Source organism: Rana temporaria, chromosome 9 (genome assembly GCF_905171775.1).
Source record: "Rana temporaria chromosome 9, aRanTem1.1, whole genome shotgun sequence".
Taxonomy (NCBI): domain Eukaryota; kingdom Metazoa; phylum Chordata; class Amphibia; order Anura; family Ranidae; genus Rana; species Rana temporaria.
The window spans coordinates 66,095,990-66,121,167 of NC_053497.1; the positions used below are offsets into that span (position 1 = coordinate 66,095,990).

Here is a 25,178-nt window from a genome sequence, read left to right on the forward strand (position 1 = left end):
TGCTTTTTTTTATCACTTTCTATTTCACTTCCTTCATATTGGCTTTTGGAATTTACAAATGCAGCAATTTCGAAAAAGGAAGAAAAGTTTAGCACTGGGAAACACTTTTTGATAGATAAAAAGTGCATTTTATATACAACTATATAGATCAGACCAAAATGAGGGACAAATGAGGAGGGAAGAGTGACTTTGTTCCAAATCAGAGACAGGCCTTTAAAATCAGGGACAGTTGCAAGCTATAATCTTATAGAATGGTCTTAAAAACAGTAAGACCTGTCTAAAGCTGGCCATACAGTATTAGGTTTTATCGTTGAGCCCAAAAAAACTGATACATTCCTTTATCCAGGAATCCCCCCTCCCCCATCACCTAGGACATTGTACTCAGTGGCACCAGCTACTTATAAAATACACTGATCAGCGGCTGCTGGTCAAGAAACATTTTTTTAACCTATTTTTTTGACAGAAGTCGATCAAACGATCAACTTCTGTCAAGCATGGACAGCAAGAAACCGAATGAAATTCATCTGATTTCTTCTGAACCATCTGGATTTTGATCATTCTTTTACTGCATGATCAGCTTAAAGTGGATCTAAACCCCAAAATGTTCCTTTTTTTTTTACGTCACAATGTAGAGTATAAGATTTCCTATCATCTGTGCCCAGTCTTGCCACACAGAGTTAATCCAGCTCTGAGCAATCCTCTTTTATTGTTCAGTGAAAATTAACAGACTTCCAGATAAAACCCTGTCTAAATACAAAGTCCATTCCTCTCTCCTTGCTTTGAGTGACAGGTTATTTACATATCTAGCTTGCACATGTTTATCATATATTATGTTATGTTTATCATAATATGAGGTGATCCACAGTATAAAAAGTGAGAATGACCTGTGGATCACCTCATAATATGATAAACATAACATATGATAAACATGTCCAAGCTAGATATGTAAATAACCTGTCACTCAAAGCAAGGAGAGAGGAATGGACTTTGTATTTAGACAGGGTTTTATTTTATTTTTATTTTGGGCTTTACATCCACTTTAACTTATCCTACTTACCACACTTTTACCAAGTAATTTCTTAACAAAAAAAAAACATAGCAACATGAATGAATGGGCAAGTTTGCTTTGAATAATATAAATGATTTAAATAGCATTATCAGTTTGTGGTGCTCAGCTACAGTTTAGTTTGACTTTAAAGTTGGAGAAAACAAAGCCAATCTAAATGCTTAGCTGGCTTTGTGGCTAGTTGAAAAACAGCTGGTTGGCACAGATCTGAGATTTATAGAAAGAAGTAAAATAAAAAATATTTCCAAAAGAAGCAAAAACAGGAATACAAATCTGCCAGGGTATCTAAACCTAACTCTATACAAAATAATATTTTTATAGTTTTTGCTGCAGTTGACTTTAAATGATTAATATATAGTCATATAATGGTGCACTGTTTCTATTACTTTCTCATAAGTGATGTATTACAATTGTGAAAATAAACTATATTCGAAATTGAAATAAAACAAAAAAGACAAAACTAATTATGATAATCTATGATTTAGCTAAAGTGCTGTGTGCAATAATCAAAGGTGCTATATATGCAATTAATCAAACAAAATTTCCAGAGTTCATATGGTTAAAATTGATTAAAACCTGTTCCAGAGTTCATACAGTATAAAGAAATGTTCCAACAGTTCACATAATCTCCTTGCACGTGTTTCCTCTCAGAGGGCATTAACTGGGAATGGAGTCTCCATTCTCAGTTGATGCCTTCTGAGGGGAAATGCGTTGGGTAGGAGCCAGTAGCGTGACGTCAACACGTACGGCCCTTCATATGGTTAAAATTGTGCTCTTGCGAATACAATTAAACATGTGTTTGAGAGTTCATATAAAGAAATGCTTCAACAGTTCACATAATCTCCTTGCACGTGTTTCCTCTCAGAGGGCATTAACTGGGAATGGAGCCTCCATTCTCAGTTGATGTCTTCTGAGAGGAAACGCGTTGGGTAGGAGCCAGCAGTGTGACGTCAACATGCACGGTTCTGCTGAACCGTAAGTACATTTTTGGGTTTTAATAAATTGATGTTGTATATGTTATGCACTATGAGCCCTCTCCATTCCTTTTATTATAACACGTTGTGAATGACGTGAGCTTGGATTCATCTTAATCTTCTGAGGCCAGCTAACAACCAACCCTTAAGCGATGTACACACGATCGGATATCTGATGGAATCTAATCCGATGGATTTTTTTGTCGGATATCCGATGAAGCTGACTTTCATCAGTCTTCCCTACACACCATCGGTCAAAAATCAGACCGTGTCCAAACGCAGTGATGTAAAACACTACGACGTGCTGAGAAAAATGAAGTTCAATGCTTCTGAGCATGCGTCGACTTGATTCTGAGCATGCGTGGATTTTTGACCGATTGACTTCCACACAGACGATAGTTTTTTTCTATCGTTTTTTTATCCATGGGAAAAATTTTAAAAAAATGTTTTCACCGATGAAAAACAAACCGAAGGGGCCCACACACGATCGATTTGTCCAATGAAAACGGTCCATCTGTCCTATGTGGCATCTATTTGTCTGGTAAGCCGCCATTTTTTTATTTTAGAGCACGGTGGTGATGCACAAGCACTTTTGATTCATTTATTTTGCAAAAGGACACTTTTTTCCTCTTCTCACATGTGGGAAATTTGGAACCACATTATGTATGGAGATTATGTGAACTGTTGGAGCACTTCTTTATAAGAACTCTGGAACACATGTTTAATAGCACAATTTTAACCATATGAACGGCCGTACGTGTTGATGTCATGCTAATGGCTCCTACCCAACGCATTTCCTCTCAGAAGGCATCAACTGAGAATGGGGGCTCCATTCCCAGTTAATGCCTTCTGAGAGGAAACACGTGCAAGGAGATTATGTGAACTGATGGAGCAGTTCCTTATTAAATCTGGAATAAGTTTTGCACAATTTTAACCATATGAACTCTGGAACTTTTGTTTGATTAATTGCATATATAGCACAGCATATAAGCACCTTTAATTATTGCACACAGCACTTTAGATAAATCATAGATTATCACCATTTTTTGTAAACCAATAATGGTTTGATATTCAGTATGATGGTTTATTTTAATTTCTGATATAGTTTATTTTCACAATTGTACTAGATCACTTATGATAAATTAATAGAAACAGCGCACCATTTTATGGTTATATATATTTAATATTTCCTCAGTTGTCAAGGAAGTTTTTGAGTGCAGTTTCTTATATCTTTGTAATTTGTGGCCAAGCGAAACATTTTAGAATCCCTACCAGTTTAAATAATAAACCGCAAAAAGGAAAAAGAGGAGCGCATGTGACACAAAAACACTAGTCTGACTTGCCTGGATTAGATGAAAGCTAGATCTTTACTATAGACAAGTAAAAATAATCACATTGCAAATGTGCATTTGAACAGATAATTACGATAAACTCGAGATAAGTAAAAAACAGATAAAATATGGCCAGTAGATATCTGTGTGCAGCATATGTGTTTTTCGTGCAGCTAGCAAACAGTTTCAGTAATTAACCTAAAATTCAGAACAGACAGCTGTGCAGAGACCCTGCCTTTAGACTGAACTATTTCTCTGCAGTTAAAAAAAAAGTGTAGAGAAAAACACATTAATAAAATACATATGATATTGAACACTGGACAAGTAGAAATAATGATATAAGAAATGTGAATTTGAACAGACATTACCTGGTGCCAGCTGTATAGTCCTGTTCAGTGATTCGGTCATGGTTTTGCACGCAGCTTCAACGTAAAGGGATAGTTTATCATTCGGATCAAACCATTTCAGTTTTAATATTTCATATTCCCCGTGTGGTAATCCTCCTTTCTCCTAATGTAATTACAATATGAAAAAATGAGCTTTGTCAAACTCAGCAAAATAGAGTACCGTATATACCCGAGTATAAGCCGAGTTTTTCAGCGCATTTTTTTGTGCTGAAAATGCCCCTCTCGGCTTATACTCGAGTCACCTTTTTGCGCCTCATCTCCCAGACTTTGGGGACCCGGTACCAGCCTGCACCCTAAACATATAGCCCCACTCTTCCTCTACAAGTGTGCAAAGTTTGTTGTCCGGGGGACCTACGGCCATGAAGCCCCTTCCATAGACTCCCATGTTAAACGGTAATTTCCCCGCTGAATTTGGGGACCTCTTACTGGCCAGTCGTAGGTCCCCTGGCACACATGTAGCCCCATTTCTCCTCTACAAGTGTGCAAAGTTTGTTGTCTGGGGGACCTATGGCTGAGGAGCACCGATTTTTCAAACCCGGGCACCCCTTCCATAGACTCCCATGTTAAACATCAGTCTAGTCATGGACACAGTGAAGCATGGGCATAGTGAGGCATGGGCACAGTGAGACATGGGCACAGTGAGGCATGGGCACAGTGAGGCATGGATTGGACACAGTGAGGCATGCACATGGACACAGTGAGACAAAGTGAGGCACAGTGAGGCATTCAGATGGACACCCTAGGCTTATACTCGAGTTAATACGTTTTCCCAGTTTTTTTGTGGTAAAATTAGGTGCCTCGGAATATATTCGGGTCGGCTTATACTCAAGTATATACGGTACATGCATTTTGTTTATTTTTTTTTACTGATTTACAGGTGAAAAATTAAGATATTAATTGACTAAACACAAAAACAAAAATGCATTATATTGCAGCTTTCAGTCCTAAAATGGCCTAGGTGGCTTAGTATTATTTTTTTTTTGCATTTTTCAAATTAAGAACATTTTCAACAAATACAGTAAATATTTAACGATTTTGCCAAAAATGCTGTGTCCTTGTCACTTTTGAACTGCACAAAAGATTATCTTCCTTCCTAGTTTTCTTCTGTAAACCACCAATTGCCCTGCTTCATGCAATGAAGATGAAGAAATACGGACATATTTGTTGTCCCTATCATGAGCCTAGGGTGACTCTCTATTTTCCCGTCTGTTTTTTTTCCGCCCGATCTACTACTTACCTATGGGAAAGACTGCGAGGCAGTGGCGATGGAGCATACACACGGATTCCCGACCAAAGCTCAATGGCAGTTTTCCTGCCGGATTCTCGGCTTTCCACTCGGTTTTCTCGGCTGACTTTTTACCGCCGAGAAAACCGAGCGTGTGTACAGGGCTTTAGAAGTTGAGTCGGCCTGTAGCACACTCACATTGCTATTTCTTAGCATTGGTAATGTGTGGGCGCTCCTAAATAGTACCACAATAGTATATGAAAGTTGAATTTTGCTCTGTTAAAGTAAAACTCAACTTTTGCTAAGAGAAAAAAACCAACCCACTTCAAGCTACTTGTATAGGAAAAATGTTTAGTAATTGTTAACTTCTTACTGGCTTCTGTTCTAAAGATGCTGGGACAGGCCTCTCCAGTGACTTCCTTAAACTGTAGCAGGCTATACCTGCTATAATCCCTTTAAAATATATCTAGCTGCAGACTGAAATTAAAAGCAAATTTTAACCTCTTCCTGCCTGATATCTGTAAATTATTATTAATCAGCTTGCTGTCCCCTGCTGAAGACACATTAATAAACCTCCTCCCTTTGGCTGCCTCCAGACAAACATTTTGTGCAGCTGGTGGCTCTCAGTCCCAGCTGTCACTGATAGTTCTGATCCCCAATAATGAGTGAGAACCAATCGGAGTGGTTCCTGATCGTGCAATAACTTACTATGACAGTAATCACATGCAGCCTAAAGGCTTCATCGACAATACTGTGACTGTATGATTTTTTTTTGCATATTTGGCAGCCTATAATTTAAAAAACTGAGTTTTATTAAGAGTGTATGAAATGTTCCTAAAAATATACATACACATTATTTAAGTGTGCAGAATTTATTTGCCAAGGTAAACCATTTTGGTGGTGCTAAATGTAGCTAAGCATTAATGACCTCTAGCCACAAATAGGTTAACAATACATTACAACATCGTTTGTGAACTATTATTTTTTATTAGTAGTTTTTCTTTTATAATATGCTGGCTTAAATCTCAAATGTTACATTACTTTGCTCAGCTGAGAAATTGTAACATCTCTTTAAGACCTTATGAGAGGGCACTGCTGGAAAAACCTTACCAGTGGAGTACACAAGAGGTGTTGGCGTGTGATTAAACCCACAGGCTAAACACAACATTTTATCATGAATAGCCTTCTGGTAAATCTCTTTCTCCTTTCTTACCAATATTCCATTTCTTTCTTCCTAGGTTACTAACTAGGGACTGGGAACTGGTCTTGGGCTGTATCCTGTGCCTGTGGCTGAAAACTACTCTTGGCTTGTTCTGAGAAATCCAATCCTTCTTTTCAGACTTATGCTTTTCTAAATAGTCCGCTAGCTGCTGCCCACAACCATGGGCATAATCTGTCTGCAATGCAGCCCAGATGATTTCTCCCAAGTGGGGCTTCATGCAAGGTCGCTAGATTTACTACCTTCTATTTTCTGGTCCCAAATATGGGGTCCCTTACTGTTTGCCCTCAGAATTTACAAGGTATAACTTGAAAATCATTTGAGCACTGCTTGCTAATGGCGCCTGGCTGCAGAAAGTAGCAAGATGCAGGACAACATGCAGTAATATAGAGGGAAAGTGATGAGCACAGCATAGATAGCCATAGTGGGCCCCCATTGATGAGAGGAGCCTAGGTCTCATGCGATGCAAATGCCAACCTTAGTGCAAATGAATAGAATGGGGCAGATCCACAAAGAGAGTACGCAGGCGTATCTAGTGATACGCCGGCGTACTTTCAAATTTCCCGCGTCGTATCTTTGTTTTGAATCCTCAAAACAAGATACGACGGCATCTGGGTTAGATCCGACAGGCGTACGTCTTCGTACGCCTTCGGATCTTAGATGCAATTCTTCGGCGTCCGCTGGGTGGCGTTCCCGTGGTATTCCGCGTCGAGTATGCAAATGAGCTATTTCCGACGATCCACGAACGTACGAGCGGCCATCGCATTCTTTTACGTCGTTTCCGTTTGGCTTTTTTCGGCATATAGTTAAAGCTGCTATTTGGTGGCGTACAAAATGTTAAGTATGGCCGTCGTTCCCGCGTCGAATTTGAAAATATTTGATTTTGTTTGCGTAAGTCGTCCGTGAATGGGGCTGGACGTAGTTTACGTCTACGTCAAAACAATGACGTCCTTGCGACGTCATTTAGCGCAATGCACGGCGGGAAATTTAAGGGATGGCGCATGCGCAGTTCGTTCAGCGCCCCCTACTCGCCGATTTGAATTACGCGCCATTATGCCGCGAGAGATACACTACGACGCCGTAACTTACGGCGCAAATTCTTTGTGGATTCAAAGATTAAAAAAGTAAGTTACAGCGGCGTAGCGTATCTCACATACGCTGCGCCCATGCAATTGTACGAGGATCTGCCCCAATGTGTTTTGATTTATATTGAGTCTGAAGACACCATGTACAGTATATAGCAGAAGCACTGCCAAATAGGATTCAATGAGCCCTGCATGCCGAGTATCTGTACTAAATGAGCTGTACACAGCATAAGGCTAAAACAGCTCTGTTGTTTGTGTTTAAAAGCTCTCTACTGCTAGTGTAAAATGGAACTACCTAGGCAGGCTCTAAATGTCCATTAAAACTTCCTTAAGGACAAAATTATGTTAGACAATAGCAGCACGATAGTAAGTTAACACACAAAGGTAAATATTATCCAATTACCCTCATTTGTTGTCCATTTTTTAATGATCTCATCTCTTTGTGATAATATGAGCAATTTGCGCTTAAAGGCTTCCATTCCCAAAATAACGAAAACATCCCTTTTAAGCCAAAAGTGAGATTGTCTGGAGAGGAAACATCTGTAAGAAAAGCAAACAAAATGTGAGCTTCTAATACTAATAACAATACAAGAATTCCTTCATACTTCATCAACAATGAAATCCATACAGGAGACATGTCCTACCTTCCTGGAGATTTGTTTAGCATTCTAGTAAAGCTTGGGCACACCAGGCTACTCTTCTCTATAAAATCCACAGTAGAAAAACAATTTGCCCTATTCTTTGGGTCTGACTTAGGTGCACTCACACAAAGTGGGCAAGTTGTCTTTTAATTTCTTAATTTTGGCATTGCTGTGCTTTCTGTGGCTAGCTATGTATGATGTCTGATCCTGTTGAGTGAAATTAAGGCCAGCCGGGCAACTGGAGGAGAGTAGTGACACCAGCTAGTTGTTCTAGGTCAGGCATGTCCAAAGTCCGGTCCGCGGGGCAATCGCGGCCCGCGTTCTGGTTTTGAACGGCCCGCCTGGTTATTTGGACATATATATCTTTTGTGGCCCCCTTCGATCTTCCTGTGCCAGGGCCACAAAAGATGTATATGCTGGCTGCCTTGAAGGGGACAGGGAGGAGGCGGGATGAGTGCCGTGCATACAGGAGGATAATTTCCTGTTTACGGGAGGCCTCTGTTACAGGGAGTCCCATCTCCGGCGCTGCCATTGGACAACTGTTCTGTCCATAAAATGAGGTGGGACTTTCTATTAAAGAGGCTGCCGTGTAAACAGGAGACTCTCCTGTAGGTAATCTTTGGCTCTTGTCCTGCCCCCCTCGCTGTCATCTCCAAGGCTGCAGATGGATGAGCATCAATCAGGCTGCATTCTTGGCAATGGTGGGTGCTGCCTTCCTGGCAATGGTGGGTGCTGCATTCCTGGCAACGGTGGGTCTGCATTCCTGGCAATGGTGGGTCTGCATTCATGGCACGTGTGAGGCTGCAGATGGGCACTGACCCTTATTTTGCTTCACAGTTCTTTATTTAAAATATAATTTATTTTTCCTGAAACATCCCTCTTAAAGTTAAGGTGCATGTTAAACGTCAATAAAAACGGTACATCCAAATAATACGCCTGAGCTCATCTCTTTACTCACACACAGCCACAAAGGCAAGAAAATTCTTGTTGGGCAGTGTATTAGTGCTCAAACGAACACACTAAGACCCCTTTCACACTGAGGAGTTTTTCAGGCGGTACAGCGCTAAAAATAGCGCTGCTATACCGCCTGAAAAACTCCTGCACTGCATACTCAATGTGAAAGCCCGAGGGCTCTCACACTGAGGCGATGCGCTGGCGGGAGAGAAAAAAATCTCCTGCCAGCAGCATCTTTGGAGCGGTGAGAGGAGCGGCGTGTATACCGCTCCTTCACCGCTCCTTCCCAATTAAAACAATGGGAAACCGCGGCAATACCACCCGCAATGCGCCTCTGCAGGGGCGCATTGCGGGCGGCATTAACCCTTTATCGGCCGCTAGCGGGGGTAATACCGAATCCCGCGGCAAATCCGACGGTATATCGCCGCTATTTTTAGCGGCTCTATACCGCCACCGCACCTCCCGCCCCAGTGTGAAAGGGGCCTTAGACTGAATTTCTATGGTTCAAAGAATGTCAGGCAAAATGGTCGGCCCTTGAGCATGTTCACTTCATCAAATCTGGCCCTCCTTGAGTGAGTGAGTGAGAAACTTATATAGCGCAACATATGCGAACTGAATCGCCTCTGAAAAAAGTTTGGACACCCCTGTTTTAGGTGGCATATGCATACCTTTGATGCAGTGTTAGATTAAAGTGGAATGCCATCTAAAATTATAAAAAATATCAACACCTCAGCTCCTAAAGCCCCCATCCTCCTTGCCTATTTATTTTTACAAAAAAAACCTTAACGTATATTTTTCTTGTAGACTTCTAGCTGGTCTGGTGATGTCATGGGAGCTGCCTTTTCTTCCCTGGTAGTGGCAAGGGGCAGGCATTCTTCAAGCGACACTCATGCAAAGTTTTGTGAACACTACTCAGACCTGGAGTACTATAAGTCTAGCCTACTATATGATGTGCCCCCAGGGAGTGTGTCAGCAACAGGTTGGGCTCACAGAAAATTACCAGAATGACATGAGTGACGTTCAGCCCAAAGAGAACCAGCAATGCTGGACGGGAGAGGGCATAGAGAGGATAAGTACAATTTCAGAATTGTATTACAAGAGAAGGGAGCTTAATTTTTTTTAAAGTGGAGTTCCAAATGAATTGTACTGTGGGCCCTGGGCTACTTTTATTTAATGGGTCCTCACTAGTTTATTGGGATCACATATAAGAGTCGGTGCACACAGACATTGTTTGTTTTTCTTTTCAAGTGTCTTTGTGAAACATGTCTGCATGATCCAGGATGCAGTGCTTCAATTTTGAATTTGATTTTCTTCATCCGTAAACTGTTTGCCAATTACTCATATGAATATACCCAGGAACTTGCCGGAATGTATCCCTTAATCACAAAGGGCTTCAGGGGTTAGGGTAGGAGTCCTGAAATGTTTTATAATAATCCAACAGACTCACCCACAGAGTCAGAGTGGGGTGATATATTTATTGTACCACACGATACAATTTTTTTAACCCACATTTTTATTATGCAAGATTCAATTGCCTAAACCTGTCTGGTACCAAAACTGCTCGTAAAATTGTTAATACTTTCAGCTAGATGCTTGTTATTAACATGAATTTTTTTTAAATGTGAGTTTTAGAGGCCATTTTATATCAGCCTAAATGGAATTACAATATCAATTAGCCCTGTGTATTATGTTTTTATTGCAAACCAGGTATCCTAATTGGACTTTATTTCCTTGAGGTCTAGAGTGTGTAGGCAGGTGCGGTTAGCTTTCCCCTCTGTAAATGGCCTCATGTCATTATTAGCAAGGGAAGTCTCATAAGGGAATTGGTCCCTTAGAGCTTCCATATAGTGTCTTGAGAGAGGAACTTGTGTGAGATTTTGGCAGCCATTTTGGGCGAGGGAATCTTCAAATAATTTTTGTATGCTTCTGGCAAATGCATGATAGGTAAAGAAACTGGCTTGTGAGGGACAGTTTTTAACACATGGTCAGGTTCCAAATGAGGAGGAATGACTCAGGGAAGGCTCTTGTTTCACAGTATACTTTCAGATAAGCAAGTGCAAAGGTGTGGAACCAGTACAGACTGCCAAAACATCTACAGCCTTTTCCAAGAAGGGACACTATCACAGGTAATTAAAGCTGTCATCCGTTAATACCTACTGTAAAATACTGACACAATGGGGGTTATTAACTAAAGGCAAGGCCACTTTTCACTACAAGTGCAAACTACAAGTGGAAAGTGCACTTGGAAGTGTTGTCGCTGTAGACAGGCAAAACTGGAATGCTTTAAATACATGTATGATGGGCTGATGCCAGTTCCTGGGTATTAGTGTGATTATGTAATTGCTGATAACACTGTATATTTTTACTGCTAACAGACCTGATGACACAAGTATTTCACAAAATGTTTACAAAGAACGCATATCTCACACAGTATAAAATACATACTGAATATGTAAATATTGAAAAAAATTTAAGCACGAAAATACACCTAAAATGTTCATTCTTCCAAGTATAGATCTTCAATGTCAATATAGATTGTACTATCAGTGTCTCTATGGGGGTAGCCCCAAAACTTGTTTAGTACTCCAAATGTGACATTAACAAAATGCATCTCAGTCTCCATATACAGTTAAAGATACAGCTTCTACATATTTCAAATTAAAAGTCAGCTCGTAATTCTTAGTAGATGTGCTTATTATCTGCTGTATACATTAGTGAAATTAGTGAAAGGGGTCAATACCTTTATAAAGAGGAAGCCACATCCCTTGGCATCCTGAAACCAGACTTCACACTGAGGGAATAATTACTGTTCAGGGTTTATAGGGAATAGATGATAAGACCCTTGTAAGACAACAGCAAAGACCGAAAGACGAAAAAGAGAAGAAAGAAAGGTTGAGGGGAAAAGTAGGGAATGACCTTGTGCTTTGAATCCCGTTATCCTAAAGCTATTCTAATCAGGTATACTGTAGATCGAGGCTCTCCAGTCAGATACTTGACCCATGGATCCCAGACTTTCTCGGACATCCGCATTTTATCATTCAAGATGGCTGTCATGCCCTCATTAATCATAATCCAGGAAAGTTCCTGTTTGAGCTGTTCGAATGGCAAGACAGCTGATTTCCAAGATTTTGCAATAATATTTTTTGCCAATATAAATATAAATGCTATGAGACATCTTTGGAATTTCGACACTGTGTTCACCTTACAGCCCAGCAGTGCCTGTCTCGAGGACTTGACAAGGTTTTCTTGGGTGAGAGTGTAAATGAAATTATACACCCTAATCCAATAATGCCTTACCCTAGGGCATTGCCACCATACGATTTTCTTTTTAAATTTAGCTATTGACAGTTGTAAAGGTTTTACTGAGTAAGATGTATTGTCATGCTTCCCTTACTGCAATTTATGACACTGCTAGGAAAGGTAAAGGTTTCGCTTTTGTTTCTGACTCTGTTTTGGGGATGCCCATTACTGTCACATGTAAAGAAAACTTTAGCCAACAACAATACAAAGACTAATTGCTAATCTCTGAAAACAAATTCTAAAGACTTGCAAAACTTTGTTTTAGGCTCCATGTACACGGGGCGCTTTTGCAACTGCTCCTTAATGATTAAACTTGACAGATAGTAACCTTTGTTTAAAACGTCCGTTTTGCCGGGTTTACATGCCGCGTTTAGCCGCGTTTTTGCATTTAGAATGTTTCAATTAAAAAAATATACTGTATATACATACATTTTTTATGTATTTTTTTTAAATAGCCAAAAACAGTTATAAATGAAACGCTGTTAAACGCGGGTTACCACGTTTAGCCGCTTTTAGTCGCATTTGGCGTCTGAAACGTGGAAATCTTCTGTGTCTGAACCCATTTTTTTGCTTTCAAAGAAACGCTGTAAACGCAACTGCCTAAAAACGGCAATAAATGAGACTGTGTTCAAGGTCACATAGGATAACATTGAATGAGTTCAGGGGCAGTTGAAAAAAGCATCCAACTGCCTCTGAACGTACGTTTAGCAGCGTCCCGTGTACATGGGGACTAAGCATCTCTTTGACTACCTTGGAGTCCAGCTCCTCAGGCAGCCTCCCATTTTATCCTTCTTATAATTTTCCACTATCCTAATGATTCATATAGACTGCCCCATTGCAGTCTACAGCAAGCAGGAAGACAGACCAGGATGAAGGTAAGCTCCTTGACTGGCAAAGGGCTGCACTGCTGCCTAGGGGACGTCACAAAGTATTTTACAGTCTAGTAATAAAGAAATTATATAACATTTGAACTAAAGATAAATTTAGTAGACTGAATTTGCACAATAGAAATGGTTTTCCTTGATTACTTTAGAAGTCAAGTGCATAATTTTACTAGACATGGAGTTGCAGTCCAAACATTGTCTGAAATCTCATAAATGATATTATCATCTTTCAAATCAGTGAACCTTCTGTAAAGAATGGTAAGATTCTTGATTGCAGCTGGCAGCTTGTGTTGCATATTCCAGAAAGTCTCACTACTGGAAAATGCAGGAGTAGGAAAACGTGCTGAAATGCACATACAATCTGAGCTCTGTATTCCTTTGGGATTCATTTTATCATATTGTGCTCTGTTATGACAGCAAAAACCCAGCAAAAAAAACTTTAAATAGTATCCAATTCATAAGCAGTGCTTTATATTCAGGTTTGTTGCAGTTTTGGCCATGTGTTGTGAAGCCAAAGATACTGCTTAAAGTGGAGGTTCCACCTATCTAACAACTTAACCTTAAACACAAGGGCACAGTTAGCCTAAAAAACGTTCGCCAAACAAAAATGTTTAAAAGGTTTGTTTACCTTTCTTTATGGTCTGTGAAGCAGGCACTTCCTGGTCTGTCTGTGTGGGGCTGGGCGTGTCTATTTCTTTCCAGCATAGCCGCTATGCTGCTTGGGAATGCAGCGTCACGCAGCGTCACGATTTCAGGCAGAGAAATCTCTACAACATGGGGGCGGGCGAGTCCTTTTCAGGACGCTGCGCTGTTGTCATAGTAACTGTGCAGTGTTGACGGCGCGCCCGCCGTCAACACTGCGCATGCGCGGGATAGAGCGGTGAATGCTGGGAGTACAGCATTCGCCGTATCCCGGAAGACACGGACGTAGGGCTTCAGACTGCCAGGAGCTAAGATGGAAACGTCCATCGATCTATTTTATAATGTTGACTTTCGGATGAATTAAGAATGCTGGCGCGTACATTCTTGGGACGGGTGAGTACATTATTGTACATGTACTAAGAGGGAGAAAGGATTTTTTTTTAAAAAAGAATTTCGGTGGAACCACCCCTTTAATACAAATATCAAGTTCAAAAATGAGATTCAGCTTAAAGCCCAAATCCAGGAAACTTGGAAACGATCCCTTGCAGTGGGGCTGCAATCACACTGCAAATAGTTAATCGATCACTTAAGCCTACTACACATTGAGGTTTTTTTTTTTTCAACCTAGCGGGCTGAATGAAAATAAAACTGAAAAACTCAGGAGGAGTTCCTGTACTAACAATACAATATTAGTACAGTCATCTCCCCCACTGAGCTATTGCACTGTGACAGGGGGACTGCCCCTATCAGAACAAACTGGTCAGCGTTCCCAGCCATTGGCTGAGAGCACTGACCGAATGCCGATTGGCAGACCTTTTTTGCACATGCCCCTTTGACAGAAGCTGGGAATTCTGTCGGACTGGCTGCTATATACATGGGCCGAATATCGGGCAGTTTACATGGGTCCTAGGCTTTAGTCTAGGGGAGAGTAAAAGCACTTTTACTACTTTTACTTACCTGACCCTCTAGCTCAGGCAACACTTTGGCGGTGGGCTGTTTCTTGCATCATCATTTTCAGTGCTATAGACCTTGTATTGTTCATGATGATGTCAGAAGTGAGGGAGTACACGTCTTATTACTGCAGAACAGCTGAGGATCAGGTAAGTAAATCCTCTTTAAGACGTTCTATAGATCTTCACATGCAATTAATCCTCACATTGCAGGCAAGGGATAATTTTCAAGTTTCCAGGAGTTGAGTTTCAACACACGATGATTGGCAAATTGCCATTGCAAAGAGGAAGGCTATTACACTCATTTCTCTTCCTTTTTTTTTTTTACAATTTGCATGTGCGCTGGAGCAGCCAATTCACAGTGTGTGTTGTTGCATGAAAGGAAGGGGAGTGAATTTTGTGCTTTTCCATATAAGAAGTACCAGGTATTATTATTATTATTATTATTATTATTATTATACAGGACTTATATAGCGCCAACAGTTTGCGCAGCGCTTTACATCAGGGAAGACAGTACAGTCACAATCAGGGGCGGACTGACCATTGAGGCCCTCGGGCACTGCCCGAGGGCCCCATGCCACTAGGGGGCCCCATCAGGGTTGCCAGGCTCAGTAAAACCAGGGGCAGTATGTAACAATCTGTGTTTTTTTTACATCTGTCCCTGATATGTCCAAAACCGACATGCTTTTAATGTGAAAATCCCGAGATTATAGCTGCCCCGCCTCTGTACTGCCTCCTGGCTTGGTGGCCATCTGTAAGCCCGGGGGCCCCATAATCTTCTATTGCCCGGGGGCCCAATGAGTTGTCAGTCCGCCCCTGGTCACAATACAAATCAATACAGGAGGGATCAGAGGGCCCTGCTCGTTAGAGCTTATAATCTAGAAATATGTCACTTTGCTACCCTAGATAGCAGCTAATGGAAAGTATGTATAAGAAAGCCCAGATCTATCCTTTTTTCCCACCTAGACCAGCTGTCTTATGCCTCCGCACTCCCACCCCTGTTGACATGCTAGCTTTAGTACCACACCAACAGGAATAGCCATCATAACCACACAAGTCGCACCAAGGCTGGTAGCAGAAAGGCAACAAGGGAAAGTTTGCTTAATCTGCGTCAGCATGCTTAAACTTGATGGGACAAACTTTTTCCCTATACTACTAGCAGTTTCTTTCTAGATGTACAGATCCAGTTATCCGCATTAACTGTGGGTTGCTGTGAGTCACCCCTCGTTTTTTATATGCTGTATTTTAAAACTACCTTTGTAAATACGTAGTGTATAAGCTGTTTTTATACTATTAAATTGCTCCTACGTTATTAAGCTATTGGTGCTTTCCTTTATCTTTCCGTGTGAGGACCATTGCCACCTCCAACGGCCTGAAATTTCGATGCTGCACTTATCCATATAGAGTTGTTTTATGCTGTTACCTTACAGAAGTAAGGTAAGGGGACATCTGCACTACTTTTAAGGAAATTGGGACCCTTCCCCGGCAAGCACTATATGTTTGGACACTTGGCACCAGCACCAGCACTTTATTACATGCGTTCAAGTAGCGTTCAGCCTGCTGCTCCTGCATGAACACTTATGCTGTTTTCACTGTTTATATGTTTGCTATCACCTATGTGTATAGTTTTGTAGCCTTCTGGCTTTAGTAGCACCTGCTGTCTTATTCACCTAGCACTATTGTGTTCACCTTGGATTTGTTACTATGCATTACTGAAGTCCTGTACTGTTAGGCCTCGTGCACACGTTTTCCTTGACGAGTTCCTTGTTAGGCTTGTCGAGAAACTTGACAAGCTTGCTTTGCGTACACACGGTCAAGACCAAATCTCCTCGTTCTCAAACGCGGTGACGTACAACACATACAATGCCAGGGGAAGTTCGATTCCACTGGCACAACCCTGGGGGCTGCTTTTGCTAATCTCATGTTACTGCGTGTTAAGTAAAAGTTTGGTAAGAGACGATTTGCACTTTTCAGACTGTTACAGGGTGACAAATGTGCTATCTCCATTACAAACGCTACTTTTACCAAAGGTGCGCTTCAGTCTTATACTTTATTCTGAGCATGCGCGGGTTTCTTAGCATACACACGAACGTGTTTCTCATCGAAAACCAGCCCGACGAGGAACGCGACAAGGAAATTGAGACTCCCGTCGAGGAAAAAGAGAACTTGTTTTCTCGTCGAGTTCTCGTCGAGTTCCTTGACAGTTTCCTCAATGAAAAACATACACACGACCGTTTTCCTCGGCAAAAAAGCTCTGCCACCAACAGGGGCGGACTGACAACTCATGGGGCCCCCGGGCAATAGAAGATTATGGGGCCCCTCTGGCTTACAGATGGCCACCACGCCAGGAGGCAGTGCAGAGGCAGGGCAGCTAAAATCTTGGGATATTCACATTAAAAGCATGTCAGTTTCGGACATATCAGGGACAGATCTAAAAAAAACACAGATTTTTACATACTGTCCCTGGTTTTACTGAGCCTGGCAACCCTGATGGGGCCCCCTAGTGGCATGGGGCCCTCGGGCAGTGCCCGAGTGACTCAATGGTCAGTCCGCCCCTGGCCACCAAGTTTCTTGATGGATTCTGTCGAGGAAAACGGTCGTGTGTACGAGGCCTCACACTGTTTAGATGCACTTATTTAATTTTTGGATCTAGCACTGTATTTATGAGATTTATACTATTATTTCCTATGCCTACAGTGCAGCACTATTTTTTATTCACAGCAGCTATCCAGCCAATGATTGTGCTGTTTTAGAAAGGGGCGGGCCACATACACGTAGCAGCCCACCCAGATCCCATCCCATTGGCTGGTGTTGGAGAGCTGAGTCCCGCCCACCCCTGGTCCCGCTCACCCCCGACATCCAACCTCAATTTTGACAGCTCCTCTCTCTCTCCATACAGTTTCACACACCGTGGCGCTGCTCTGCCAACAGAGTGTGGAGAAGGGAGGAGAAACCCCTCCCTTCCCCTCCTCCCTTCTCCACACTCTGCTGGCAGAGGTGCGGCCAGAGTTCAGTATCGGCCTAATTTTTAAATAATCGGCCGAAGCCGATTTGTCCAAAATGGCCAAATATCGGCCGATATATCGGTCGATCCCCTACTGCCAACTAGAACTTGTGTTTCAAGTGCTCTGCAAGTGTACCATTTGTCAGTGAAAATGTGCAGCAAGTTAACAAGATACAAGTCAACACTGCCACAAATTTGTGATTGCCCCAGCATATTCGCCTATTCCTTGAAACTCGCAAGGGCACTCATACAGTGTCTTGAAAAAGTATTCATACCCCTTGAAATTTTCCACATTTAGTTTTTTTGCATTAAAATGTATTAAAGTGTATTTTTTCCCAAAAAATCTTGTTTGAAAAAGCACTGCACAAATATTGTGTGACATAAAAAATTGCAACAATCGCCATTTTATTCGTCTAGGGTCGCTGCTAAAAAATATATATAATGCTTGGCTTGGTAATTTTCCAGCAAAAAATACAGATTTTCTACTTGTGAATAAAAAGTGCCAAAAAAAGCCTGATCCTTAACCTCCCTGGCGGTATGATTATTTCAGATTTTGGGTGCTGAAAGCGGTACCATTATTTTGCTTGGAAATTTGCTGTTTTATATTGTAGGCCTGCAATTCTTAGGAATAACTCACTTAAATCTATCCAAACAAGAGTCTAGTAGACATTCCGGGTATAATAAAATTTGAAACACAAAATCATAAATTATAATATAATAAATATAAATAATTATAACAAATAATATAATAATAATAATAATAATAATAATAATAATAATAATAATAATAATAACTATAATAACTAGTAATTATTACTTTTAATTTTTTGATGACGAATTTCCCCACAAATCACTATCGCTCAATTCTGCAAGTGATTCTAATTTATTATCGCTGTTTTTTAGCTGGTCTAAACCCACTTTTGACATAAAGGGACACTTTTTGGTTGCTATGGACAATCTCCAGTTTCCAGGCAGAAAGGACAGTTTTTTATTATATAAAAGTGCATGCAGGACACTGGGCAGACCACTAGGGACAAAGGGGGTGTGTATTTTTTTCATACAGTACTGTAATTTGTAAGATTACATTATACTGTATGTATTGTGTTTATTAACTTTTTTAAATTTGGCGCCGATCTCCGCCCCTGTGCATCGTAATGTCGCATGGAACGGAGCTTGTTGGCACGCGGGCACTGTGTGAATCAAGCGAGGATACAGCTCGATCACACAGCGGGGAGACATCGCAGGATCCAGGGATAAGGTAAGCAATTCCCTGCCTGTGGACACTGCGAGGCGATCCCGAGTCTGGCTCGGGGTTACCGCTTTTGGTCCTCAAATTCCACCCCGAGCCAGACTCGGGAATACCGCTCAGGGGTTTAAGTGATTAAGCACTTCCCAACCGACTCCTGTACATATACGGAGTCAGGATGGCTCTCCTGCCCGAATCCCTGTATATGTATGGCCTCTCCTGTAGCTACCCTGGCGGTATGGTGAGATTTTGGAATCTCAAAGCTGTACATTGTTTTGCATAGAAATTTGGCGTTTTATAATGTAGGCCTATAATTCTTAGAAATAACTCACTTAAATCTGTCCGAACAAGAGTCTAGTAGACATTCCGGGTATGATAAATGTAATAAATAACTATAAATAATGATAAAAAAATAATAATAAAATGAATTTCCCACGACTTACTATTCCTCAATTCTGCAAGTGTTCTAATTTTCTATCGCTGTTTTCTAGCTCTAAAACCGCTTTTGACGTAAAGGGACACTTTTTGGTTGCCATGGACAATCTCCAGTTTCCAGGCAGAAAGAACAGTATATATAATATAAAAGTGCACGCCACTGTGCCCACCAATTGTCGCCACTGTGCCCATCAATTGTCGCCACTGTGCCATCAAACTCAGCCACTGTGCCCATCAATTGTCGCCACTGTGCCAGCAATTGTCGCCACTGTGCCAGCAATTGTCGCCACTGTGCCATGCCATCAATTGTTGCCATGGTGCCATGCCATCAATTGTCGCCACTGTGCCATCAATTGTCACCACTGTGCCATTAATTGTCGCCACTGTGCCATCGAACGCAGCCACTATGCCATGCCATCAAATGCAGCCACTGTGCCATGCCATCAAATGCAGCCACTATGCCCATCAATTGTCGCCACTGTCCATCAATTGTCGCCACTGTCCCCATCAATTGTCATCACTGTGCCCATCAATTGGCGCCAGTTTGCCCCCTCAAAAACCACCAGATTGCTCCCCCGCCCCCCCCCCCCTGTCTCCCGGCACTTACCTTTCTCGGGTCAGCCATCCTCCCTCCACGCTCCCTTGATGTCTTCTCCCGAGTCCCGCCCTCAATGTCGTTTCAGCCAATCAGGTTACTGGTAACCAGACCCGGGGGAACCTGATTGGCTGAGACGCGTGTCAGCGTTAACCAGGGAACGCACAGCATGGTTAACTATTTGGAAGCCGATTAGAGCCAACAGGCTATCGTAGTCGCTGGCTCTGATAGACACTTCCAAAAACCAACTGCTGTTATTCAGATGGCCGACGCTCACCATGGGGCCAGCCATCTGAATAGTGGGTGGAGCCGGCGACAATTCATAGATTCATGCAATGCATCTATGTATTGTAGACCTAAGTGACGGTGCAGGGGAGAGAGGGGGCGGCGCTCCTGCGCCCACTATGGACGCACCGCCACTGAACCTTTTTGAGCCTAGGTTCACATTGATCCGATTTGGCATGCAATTTGACATATCAAATCGCATGCCAAATCGGCGGCTATTGCCGGCAATAGCACTGTCCAAATCAGTGCGATGCCGATTTTGCAGCGCAGCACCGATTTCCAAAAGAAGTTCCTACACTACTTTTGGCGACTTCAGGTGTGATTTCAATAAACATCTATCGCCCCTGAAGTCAGACTGCATTGTCAGCTGAACTCACACGATTTCTAACCTGCAGTGATGTGAACCTATGCTTCATCACATAGCTTTCATATATCTGGAATGGTTGCCACTATGCCAAAGCTGCCACAACGTCTTCATGCTCCACCAGCTGCTGAAAGAATGCTTTCTATAAAGGTAGGTTTCACCCATGGGTGTACAATATCACCGTTTTTGGAGGCTCATACCGGCTTACAACATTTAGGATTGATTATTTTATCACATTTTTGATCTTTTTTGAATTAGCGCAACACAATCTAGGTAATATGGTTAACTATGATAAATATCTCATAGTGTGGTTGCAGCTTTCAATTTTTAGTCAATTTGGAAACATAAGACGCATTTTTTCTTTGTTCACATTGAACACATTATATTCTGCTCAAATATTGCTGTAGTAGGATCAGGATGCACATAGATGTAACCAAGAATATTGTTACAGGAATGCAGCATAGGGAAAAGTTACAGGAATGCAGCATAGGGAAAAGCCTTGCTGCAGCTGTCAGCTGTTAACATAAATTGTGCTTGATTTGTATCTTCTTCACCAGGGCAATGAACTTAAATTCAATGGTCACCGGGGCAATGAACTGAAACCTTTATCATAAGGGCTTAAACAGTAAGCTGCATTGAACATTACAAATACTACTGACGTCTATTTACCCAGTTCATACCATTGTATTGCTGCGTGTTACGGAAAAATGGAGATTTGCTGCATTTTTGCAGTGAAGTGCAACACAGAATTACAGAGAAAAGAAAAAAAAAGGAAAATAACAAGCTCCATTTTTTTCTAATTGTTGTAAGTGGACATTAATGCCACGTACACACGATCATTTTTCGGCATGAAAGAAAACATAGTTTTTCAGCATGTCCAAAAAATGACGTTTTTCCAACTTCATCATTAAAAACGACGTTGCCCACACACCATTGTTTTAAAAAAATTATGAACAGAGCGCGGTGACGTACAACACGTACAACGGCACTCTAAAGGGGAAGTTCTTTTCGCCTTTGGGCTGCTTTAGCTGATTCCTTGTTAGTAAAAGACGATTCACGCTTTTTTGTCTGTTACAGCGTGATGAATGTGCTTACTCTATTATGAACGGTAGTTTTACCAGAACGAGCGCTCCCATCTCATAACTTGCTTCTGAGCATGCGCGGGTTTAAAACGTTGTTTTAGCCCACACACAATCATTTTTTACAACCCGAAAAACAACATTTTTTAAAACGACGTTAAAAAATGCAGCATGTTCGGAAATTTTTTTTTTTAGTTTTTCAGAAACTGAAAAACGATGTGCAGCCCACACACAATCATTTTAAATGACGTTTTTAAAAACAAAATTTTTTTTAATGCCGAAAAATGATCGTATGTATTCTCAGAAGCTTTACCTTTACCATCCTAGAAAACTTGTCTGCAGCATAACTGAAATGTATCACCTACAAATTCTTGTTTTTCTGCATACATTTTAGCCTTCTTTAAACATAGCTCTGATTTCGAGAGACAGTCCCTGATTTCAAGCAATTTCCCTCTGTTCCTCTTTCCCACTCATTTCTCCCTTATTTTGGTCTGATCCATATAGTTGTATATAAAATGTAATTTTTAGCTTTCAAAAAGTGTTTCCCAGTGTTAAACCTTTCATCCAATTTCTAAATTGCTGCATTTGTACATTTTAAAAGCCAATATAAAGGAATAGTGGTGGTAAAAAAAAGCCCTTGTGGATTTAATTAACCTTTTTATTTTGTTAATTGAGTCGAGAGGAACCCTGGAGCACTGGATTGACACTCCCAAAAGGGTCGGTTTCTGTTTGGTTTAAACTGAAAGACCTGCTAATCCTACTATGAGGCCTCGTACACACGACCGAGGAACTCGTCGGGCGAAATACATCGTTTTCCTCGTCGAGTTCCTTGTTAGGCTTGTCGAGGAACTCGACAAGCTTGCTTTGCGTACACACTTTACAGACCAAATCTCCTCGTTCTCAAATGCGGTGAAGTACAACACATACAACTGCAGGGGAAGTTCAATTCCACTTGCACAACTCTTGGGGCTGCTTTTGCTAATCTCATGAGTTTGCGTGTTAAGTAAAAGTTTGGTAAGAGACGATTTGCACTTTACAGTCAGTTACAGCTTGAAAAATGTGTTTTCTCCATTACAAATGCAACTTTTACTCCCGTCTCATACTTTATTCAGAGCAAGCGAGGGTTCCTTAGCATACACGCGCTCGAGTTTCTCGTCGAAAACCAGCCCGACGAGGAACTCGACTAGCAAATTGAGACTCCCATCGAGGAAAAAGAGAACTTGCTCTCTTTTTTGCTCGTCGAGTTCCTCGACAGTTTCCTCGATGAAAAATGTACACGCGACTGGTTTCCTCGGCAAAAAAGCTCTTCCACCAAGTTTCTTGATGGATTCTGCCGAGGAAGCCGGTCGTGTGTACAAGGCCTTAAGCCTCGTACACACGACCAGTTTTCTCGGCAGGAAAACTGCCAGGAGAGATTTTGGCCGGGAAAACCAGACATGTGTATACTTCCTTTCAGTTTTCCCATTAGGAAAACAGCCGGGAATCCCGGCGGGAAAATAGAGAACCTGCTCTCTATTTTCCTGTCTGGATTCCCGCTTTTTTTTTCCACCATATCTACCACTTACCTATGGGAAACACTGAGAGGCAGTGCTGATGGAGCATACACACGGCCGGGATTCCCGGACAAAGCTCCATGGCAGTTTTCTTGCCGGGTTCTCATCTTTCCCCTTGGTTTTCTCGGCTGACTTTTTACCACAGAGAAAACCGAGCGTGCGTACAGGGCTTTAGAGTTTTTTCAACTTTGGAGATAAATAAGCACCATCATTCCTGACACTAAGCTATACTTATACCATTAACATGCGTTGTTATTAAGTAGCCTGTGTAGAGAGTGAAGTGGCAGCCAGGGTGAGCTTTCCCAATCCCACATGGTAACTACTCTTATGCCTCGTACACACGATCAGATTTCCATCGGACGAATCCGTGGAATTTTGTGTGAAGGCCGTTGGCCGTGAACTTGTTCTGCATACAGACGGCAGAACTTTTTCAGCCAACATACTACGTGGTTTTTCTGCTCTTTATCGCCACCCTTTGGGCACCTTCTGCTAATGTTGTCTTATGGTTAGCATTGATTCAGAGCATATGTGTTTGTACTTTGGATTTTAGTTCGATGGCACACATTTGTTGTCGGAAAATATGAGAGCATGCTATCCCACATTTGTTGTTGGAAATTTCGACATAATTGTCCGATGGAGCGTACAAACGGTCGGATTATCCGACAAAAACCCTGCCATCACACAATTGTCTGAAAATCCGATAGTGTGTACAAGGCTTTAGGCAGAAGTTTTAGGCCCTGTTCACACTTGAGCATTTTGTAGCTTGTAGCTCGAAGCTCAAAAGCGCTCAACAAGCAAAAACCCATTGTTTTCAATAGCCCTTGCTTACATCTGAGCATACTGTCACTTGTTACAAAACGCCTGTCACTCAAAAAAAGTACACAAGCTACTTTTGAGGCAGAATGTAGCATTTGTTTGCCCCCCCCCTCCCCCCCACTAGTATTGAGCACCAGCCACTGCTGATTAGAAGATATTCCAGCAAAAAAGATCACAGGCTGCTAAAGCACCAAAGATTAAGGCTGGGTTCACACATGTCAGGAGAATGTGACTGGCTCTCTATGGAGCCAGTTCACACATCTCCAAGTGGCTCTGGAGCAAATAGCACAGGAGTCCTGTGCATCCTCTGGTCCATTTCAGGTCCGAATTCAGCCAAAAATTCAGACTGAAATGGTGAACAGGGAAGCACCGGGGGCCCTCTGCTGTGAGCAGCTCCGTGCGGCAGTGTGAATCCAGCCTGAGGTATTCTTCCCTATTACAACCTCCTGAACAAAACTAGCATTATATTCAGTATTTGCAGGGGGTGGAAGGTGTGGGCTGTCACTATTTATTTCTTATCAAGCTGGGCTATAAAGTTATACCTTATATGCTTGTTTGAATGTACGAATTAGAGAACACATCAATAATATCAAAAAAGGATTCCCTAAACATAACCTTTCTAGACACTTTGATGAATTTCACAACAGGGACCCCTCAGGATAAATTTTGTATGGTATAGATCTTATTGATGATCATTGGAGAGGCAGTAACAAGAAAATTCCGGTGTCTCCGAACAAGACTAAATGGATATATACCGTTTGGGGTCCCTTGTGCCTAGAGGGTTAAACTTCCACATATGCCTCATAGTGCTTGTCATTTATCCTCTTGATTGCACTGAGGTGTTGTTACTATCACTGATTTTGATAAATAAAACAGTTTTAATCTACTATTGGGACTGGGGTTTGATCATCCCTTTATGCACAATTAACTATACAACTCCGAAGGGTTTGTCTACAGAATTTAGTGCGCTGCTCTTCTCTTTTCTTCAAACCACAATTTATGTGACCTACAGGGTCACGCTGCTATAGTCAAAAAACATACATTGCATGAGCTAGAAAAGTGAATGTTATTCAACAAAGCTTTCAGATCTGCAGGATCACGTTATGGACATAGGGGTGGATTT

General features: G+C 41.7%; 1 protein-coding gene across 3 annotated transcripts in view; it reads right to left on the reverse strand.

The window, feature by feature from the left end:
• The window catches only part of LOC120913614 (interleukin-13 receptor subunit alpha-1-like), a 292,879-nt gene that overhangs the window by 253,147 nt on the left and 14,554 nt on the right, over window positions 1-25,178 (reverse strand). For all 3 annotated transcript variants that reach the window (XM_040323690.1, XM_040323693.1, XM_040323692.1), the window contains exons 2-3: window positions 7,711-7,847; window positions 3,740-3,881 (exon numbers count right to left, since the gene is read on the reverse strand). In XM_040323690.1, the coding sequence (XP_040179624.1) occupies window positions 3,740-3,881; window positions 7,711-7,847 (279 nt within the window). The remainder of the gene's footprint in view (window positions 1-3,739; window positions 3,882-7,710; window positions 7,848-25,178) is intronic.